At 36.3% G+C, this 7,630-nt stretch overlaps 1 protein-coding gene across 1 annotated transcript; it reads left to right on the forward strand.

Moving 5' to 3' along the window:
- Nucleotides 1–232: 232 nt before the first annotated feature.
- LOC139964787 (U6 snRNA-associated Sm-like protein LSm5) lies at nt 233–7,348 on the forward strand. The gene is made up of 5 exons (XM_071966750.1): nt 233–518; nt 2,177–2,272; nt 2,637–2,664; nt 4,024–4,096; nt 6,354–7,348. Exons 1-5 carry the CDS (start codon nt 476–478, stop codon nt 6,384–6,386), a joined length of 273 nt encoding a protein of 90 aa, XP_071822851.1. The 5' UTR covers nt 233–475; the 3' UTR covers nt 6,387–7,348.
- The last annotated feature ends 282 nt before the right edge of the window (nt 7,349–7,630 follow it).

Consider the following 7,630-nt stretch of genomic DNA (forward strand, 5'->3'; position numbering starts at 1 on the left):
ATACAGCCAATATTATAACAAATCATGTTAAAATGAAAATACTTGACGCTTCAAATTGGTTCATTTAATTCCTTATTTATATTTATTCCATTATATTAAAATGTTTTTATAGATTAAATTATATTTTAAACTTAAAATTAGGCTTTAAAATTAAAAACTATTTTTTAAAGTACTGAAAATATCAACGCGCTGTATGTCTAAACGTCGTTAACAGCCGTTTTATTCAGTGCACACGTTGCGTTGCCGGTATATAGTACGGAAGGCGAAAACAGCGTTAGCGGTACGTTTTGTAATCCTACAAAGTAGTTAGCCTGGTTGTGTCGAACTTTGGAAACAATTACTGGCTTTGAACTTTCTGTTAGAAATATTGATGCTTATCATAGAATAAACCTCTAAACACCAAGTGGAAGGTACGAAGGTGACTACCTATTGTGATACGGACATCTCTCAAATCCACTAACTTTGCAACATTGCAATGGCTGCTCCGACATCAAATCCGTCGCAGCTCTTACCATTAGGTCTGTCTATATGACATAATTTATATTTTGGTGTACAAGACTCCATTGCTAGATCGAATCAGACCTTGGTTTAACCATAACCAACACCACCAAACAGTGGTTTAGCCTACGGTTAACCTCACATTTTGTCACAGTCGGCTGAAACCTAGGCCCGGGCCTAAGTTAGGCTAACTGAAATCAAGTTATATTAAGTTAGGCCTAACAAAACAAGTAAAAGTTACTAGGCTAGTTAGATAAGTTAGACAATGTACTGGACAGTAGGTGGCTAGTCATGGTAAGAAGCTTTTCCAGTTTCTTTGTTTTATTTATCACATTTTTGGACTAGGCAAAACGTCAGTGAAATACAAAGATATCTGAAGGACATTAGGTTGGCAGCAGTTCTGCCATTTAATTTATACTGCCTTAAAAAAATTGGCTTCAATGATGATGCAAATGTTTATTTGTATGACGGCCGGAATAAAACATTCTTACATCAAATACATTAGAGGTGCCAGCTTGTCACTGTTTTACATCAAATACATTAGAGGTGCCAGCTTGTCACTGTTATCAGTCGATATACTGTATTGTTGGTTAATTGTCAAATCTAGGCCTATTCATGCCTTCTTCATAACCCAGCTTCTATCATATTCAATTAACCCTTACGCCTAGGCAATGTTTAAAAGAAATGAAGACTCCGGCCTTTTTTGCTTGATTTGTAGTCTTACCACAAATTTGTCCGAGCTAGCTTTTGATTAGTACTAGTTTGTATGGACTTAGAGTATGGTTATTCCAACAAATATACAATTTATTCCATTTATCAAATATGGTGCTTCCTGCCATAGAAAAAAGGGCTTTTGGCCATGGTGGAAAGCACCTACTTTATGGCGGAAAGACATATACATTACATTCTAACCGCAATAATATACCAGGAAGCAATAAAATATGAAGCAGGGAACAGTGTCAGACAGTTTTATCAGTTATCTGATAAGCTTACAGACGGTCTGAGTCTTGGGAGAACAAAAATAAGGCTATACCTTGTCAAAGTGCAAATGAAACTTGGATGTACGACTCTGCTAACTAATGGTCATCACAGGTCTAAACCAAATAACTTCTAAAATCCTTTTGTGGATCTGAAACATAGGCCTGCACTTCAAATTCAACCTCTGATGATACATTGAATTTGTGTGATTTTGTGTAAGTAAGTTCTGTTATCATTAACCTGTCTGCCAAAACAAATGCATAACCCTGTGACTTCTTATTCATGAAAGTAGCATTTGTTTCAAGTCATTTAATTATATTTTGGGAAGGAAAATGCCATTGAATCAAGTCTAGGTAGGTACTTCTACTACAGCATTGAATGTATCAAAGTAAACATTTGGAGCGACTGTTATTAGTTGTCATTTTGTGAAATTTATATTACATTCATTTCATAACACTACTGTCCTTCTATGTAACTACTAATGTCCCTGCTGAAAGTTGTTGTGGATAAACTGTGCATGGTGTGTAGTGTTCACAGGGAGTGCTATTGTATCAAATGTAAATTCTGGTTTGCAACACAACCACACTACTGAACGGTACTTTGCGAGTCTCTTGACCTCAGTTGGTACTCTACCACTGTGTTGTATAGTGCATATGATTGCATACAGTGAATTAACAGTTGCACATTTGATCTCTTTCAGAGCTTGTGGACAAGTGTATTGGTTCCAGAATACACATCGTTATGAAGAGTGACAAGGAAATTGTTGGAACTCTTCTTGGCTTTGATGACTTTGTCAGTATCCTTTGACAACTATTATGTTCTCCTCAGGTGTATATCGCTGCTTAGACATTTCTGTGTACATAGTGATATAAAGCAGATTGGAAGTTTTTAAGTGTTTTGTAATATAAAGATGTAGTTCCATATCCTCAGCCACAAACCTTTTAGAATTGTTGCTGCAATTCTCTAGTTAAGGAAGCAAATGTGGGGGGGGGGGGGGTTGGAGGTGGAAGGAGGGTTGGGGGAAGGGAGGAATGGGAACAAAATGCAACAGCCAGTTTCAATATTTGTATTTGATGGCAAAATACCATCCATGGGAGTAGTCCTATTATGATGGCTGTTGATCAGCCTTGTGTATTTTCCTTGATTGTTATTTTTCTCAGATATGGTGTTGGAAGATGTCATCGAATTGTGAGTAACCTATTCTTCCTGGTTTTTTTTTCATAGCTTCTTATTGTAACAATATAGTGAGAAGTGGGGGGGGGGTGGGGGTGGGGAATTGCACCATCATGGAAATTGAGCTGAAAAGTGTTTATCTGGGAAAACTCTGTCAGCCCTCAAACACAATTATAAAGTTTCCACTTTTATCATATTCATAAGAATGATCATCAGTGATGATTTAAACAGGACATTAATGTTTCCATAAAATATACCACAATCACAATAATATCACAGTCCATCCATCATGATAGAGATCCTTGTCTTGTATAGAAGGAATATGGCTAAAACATGTCAAACCATATTAGATTAGAAGAATTGATGAGTTAAAAGTAACAAAATGAAGTGAATTTCTTTGCCATCTTGCATAAAACAAATGTATGGTCTTGGAAAAGAAATGTTTCTTAGAAATTGTTTGATAATTAAATTTTACATAACAGTATGGGTTTAATGAGTTTTAAACATTAATGTTTTGTGTACAAGAACTAATACTGTTTTGTCATTTATATATCAATATTCCCCAGTGTTAAATGGAAAGCCTGGCTGCTAAGAAGCAAGTGAACCATTAATGTGCACCAGCTCCTGTTTTTATGTTTTTGTTGTTGTATACTGCCCTCTACACCTCAGATGGAGCTGTTGCTGGTTCTTCTGGCCAATGAACATTTCCCAAAGTCATTGGTCTCCATGAGATACAGATCAGCAGTGTTGAATACCTTCAGTTTCCACATTTCTTAAACCTCTGTGTCACATTTCATGATCACATGAGGTGTTATAAAGCATTGTTATTTGTGCACCGTAGGGACAAGAAGTATGCAGAATATTATGGGATGAGGTGGGTCCAAGTGGGTTTACATTGGGGAGGTAGTGCATGAGGACTGATGGAAAAAATAAAGAAAGAGAAGCATAAAATAGTTAGGTGAAGTTAGAATCATCACTAGAAAAACCTGGCTATGAAATGATACTGCCAGAAAATGGTTGATTAATTAAAGCAAAAACTGATGTATTTTCCTTACGTGTATCGTTGCTCCACAATAAAAGTAAAGAACAAACACCTAGTTAATCATCTTTCACTAGAGTGGAAAAGAAAATTGTTGATGTTTTGTAAGAGTTAGAATGGTTCAGTCTGGGGTGGTGTTAAAAAGGTGCAGTTGTTATGAGGAGACAGGTAAGGTTCATAAATAGATAACCCAGTAAGTTTTGGGAAAAAAATTTTTTTTTCCTTCAGACTAGGACATGATCAACCGCTGGTAAAGATCAGGATGTGGGTTAAACAGATTATTTCCATTCAGTGTTCAGCAGTTAGTTTTGGTCTATCATCATTTTATTTTACAGTGAAACAACCGCAGAGGGCAGAAGAGTTACAAAGTTGGACCAGATCTTATTGAATGGAAACAACATCACTATGGTAAGATAATAATTAACAAATATTTCAGGAATTTAAAATAAATATATATATATTGATATTAAAGGATGACGTTAGGTACAAAATTAATTTTGATATTTTGCGGGCCATTAAAAACACTACTATCAGTCAAGGTTGTATTTTTCTGCCACTTTGAGATATTACCCATCAAACATCTGAGGCACATCAATTACAGTGACTGGACTACAGTCTTAACACTGACCATTGGATCATAACCTCAGATGCAGTACAGGACTCAATAGGAAAACAGAACACTTTTTCAAGTTTAATTTCTACATTCCATGGGTACCATTACATGTCAAGTAATTCATAAAGAAAAAGAAATGTTAACTGTAGCCAAATGCAGTAAACAGAGAGTAGAACCTAACTAATGTCAGATGGAAGAAGAGGAACTATAAATAAGTAAACTCCAGATAACTTTTGAACTCTTGAGCAAGCTTAACTACTTCACTGCAGACATGAGATGTATTATATAACAACACACATAAAATGCTGTGTTGTATATGTTTAAATTATTACTGAACGGTGTATTTTAATGCAAAAGTTTCCAATTCATTAATTTGCAATTTCACAAATGTGTTCACTTGAGTTAACAGAGATTCGTAATTAACAACCTTGAATTGAATACACCAATTGAGGTCATTACCGTCATTGTAGCAGATTTGATGAGCAATACTGGTTAGAATATATACACATACATGTAGATGAACTTACAGACAGAGCAGGCATGACTTACATGTCCGTCTTTCCAGTTTTGATCACAAAGTGTTTCTTTACGAGCATCGATTGTCTGCACTCAGCCATGCTGCTGTCAAGTGGCTGTGTGTTAGTAAGGGAATTCATTAACTTTCAAATCAAACAGCTTTCAAATGAAAATCGGTACCACAGTGTCAAAGGAAAGCCTGCGCAAGAATTATTTTTGGTTAACCCAGAAATCCGGTTTATGGAGTATCCTATTCGTATGCTTCACTGCTGTTTGAATTTCTTATCTGTAAATTTTCTTAGCTAAAAAATTCTCAAACTAAAACGGTGCTTTTTTCATTTTTTTTATTAGAAATGTGTCCTTTAGCGAAAATTTATAAAAGTCATATGGTCTTGTGAGTTTACATGGTAGTTTGCTAGGAGATATTTTACATGATAAAGTAACACAACAAGCTGCTTTGAAAGCAAGATTTTGGCAGGCAGATAACATATGCATTCAAGTTGGTGTGTGCATGTAGGTTTGTTTGTATGTATGTGTGAGATGCCCCAGCTTGCCATCAATATCTCAAGAAGGGTAACGTTTATAAAATCTTTACTTGGTATGGGGCTTTCAGTTCAAGAGTACAAGGACCTCTTGTTTTTGGTCAGGTGAAAGGTCAAATGTGAAGATATTGAAAAACCTTTGTCTCAAGAATTACAAGTCCGAGCATCTTTGTACATGCAGTAGAAATTGGCCAAGGTTATGATGTGCAGCAAGTCTACAATTTTTGGTGTAGGTCAGCAGAGATCAAGCCTGAGAACCATGTCATGAAATCCCAAGAATGGGAATGTTGGCAAATTTCATATGTAGCGTGTAACTTGCCTATTTTGAGTGCAAGGTGCCTGTTGCTTTTGGTGGAGTCAAGGTTATTTGAGGTCAGCAGGGATCAAATTGTGAAAATCTTAATAAGCTCTATTATCTCAAGGATCTCAAGCCGCATATGTAATATTCAGAGGTGTAACTAAGAGATTTATGAGATAACTATTAAACAACCATTTAGTCATGCCTAATGGGTGACTTATTATAATTTATCCCTCAGTACAGACAACCTTTTGTCCTGTAAATTTAATGTAATTTTGTGTAGTTCTTTTGAATTTTTTCAAAAAACGGAACTAAAAAGGCTAAATAGCAAATATGACGGGTCTAAGTTAATTTTTGAATGAGTGAACAATGAATAAAGTAGAATTAGACACAACAGTGAATTAGACACAACACAATTAGACACAATTAGAATTAGACACAACAATGGGCAGATGAGATGAAATGAGGTACAATAGGATGGAACAGAGAGGCCCTCTCAGCTGTTACACATTTTACCAACAGTACCTGCCTTTAGATGAGCAGTTCTTCATTCCTTTATTTTAGTTCTCTCATGTGCAAGGTAAATAGCAGCCCGCCCTCCATTGAGTGTGTAATATTATTTGATTACCTGCTATTAAATGACTCTCTACAAATGGTGGGTTTGACATTTAAGACTTTTCAATGTTTTCATTGCAGCTTATCCCAGGCAGTGAGGGTCCAGAGGTCTGAGTGTCCTGCAGAACCACCCTACCTCTCCTTGTGTCATCAGAGAAGATGCTCGTCACATAAGAGAAGAGAAATGGGTCATGCCAGCGAGGTGAATCGTGCTAAGAGGCCGTCGACATTAAATGACAAACATTATTTACCTTTCCCGAGAGGGCACTCGGAAATCGGCCACATGGTTGTCATTGTCACCATTTTATTCGAGCTAATAAGGACATTTACAAGGTTAAAGTTTGGGTTGTGTTTCTTGATTTGAAGAGACAAGATGTGCGCATGACAGTTTGATCAATAAGCCAGCAGCTGTTGACACCAAGATGTCCTCCAAAGCTTCTCTTGTTTATGAATGGCAAAAAAAAAGTAGAACAGTTTTTAACAAATTCTTTAAGAGGTTACTAGCCCCCGAAATATCAAACGCCCGGGACATGACGACCCAAATCGAGTGTTTTATTTTAAGGAAATCAATAGAGAATGTATCGGTTTAACTTAATTATCCATAATGGATGCCTACAGCTTCTTCTATCTCCACGGTAAGATTTACCTTAAGGTAGAGAGACAAGGTACATTGTAATACGTTAGCCAAGTCTAGCAGTGACATCATCGTTAAGGTTGCCATGGTAAAGTTGATGTCATTAAAATCATTGCTAATGGCATTAGTGTGTGAGTAGGTAAGAAGGGTAGTATCCGATCCTTTTTAATTTGCTTTTAAGGGAGAGTCTGTTTGGATCTGAAGCATGTGTACTGCAAGAAGTTAAATTCTGTTGTGTTGATTGATTTTATAGATAGGAATCTTTTTCTCATGATGATTACCATTCATTAATATTAAATACATTGTCTATTAATTAGGCATGTTCTTTGTAACTGATATCTGTTGTTTTGTTATGTTTTTGTACAAAATGTCAGAAAGATCAAGACATGTTCATTTGTCATGAGTTTTATGAAATAAAACTGACAATAAAGTAAAAATATAATTCAAATTGTAGTGTTAAATTTTGCTACTCATCCTCTTCCAAGTAACATAAATTCCGGTGTGTCTGTCTGTTTGTTCATCTCCATGAGGAGTGGATCAAGGGGGGGTGGGGTCGTGCACACATTTGATACCTATCTGGGGAAGGACATCCAAACCCCCCCCCCTTTCCTAATGGGAGTCCTCGTAAACTACCCCAGGGCAACACTACCTCTTCTATAAGATACTTGATCCCCCTCTGGCCAATCCAGATTGATACCCCTTGTAAAATAATTGCTTGGATTTA

This window comes from Apostichopus japonicus, chromosome 23 (genome assembly GCF_037975245.1).
Source record: "Apostichopus japonicus isolate 1M-3 chromosome 23, ASM3797524v1, whole genome shotgun sequence".
Lineage (NCBI taxonomy): Eukaryota > Metazoa > Echinodermata > Holothuroidea > Aspidochirotida > Stichopodidae > Apostichopus > Apostichopus japonicus.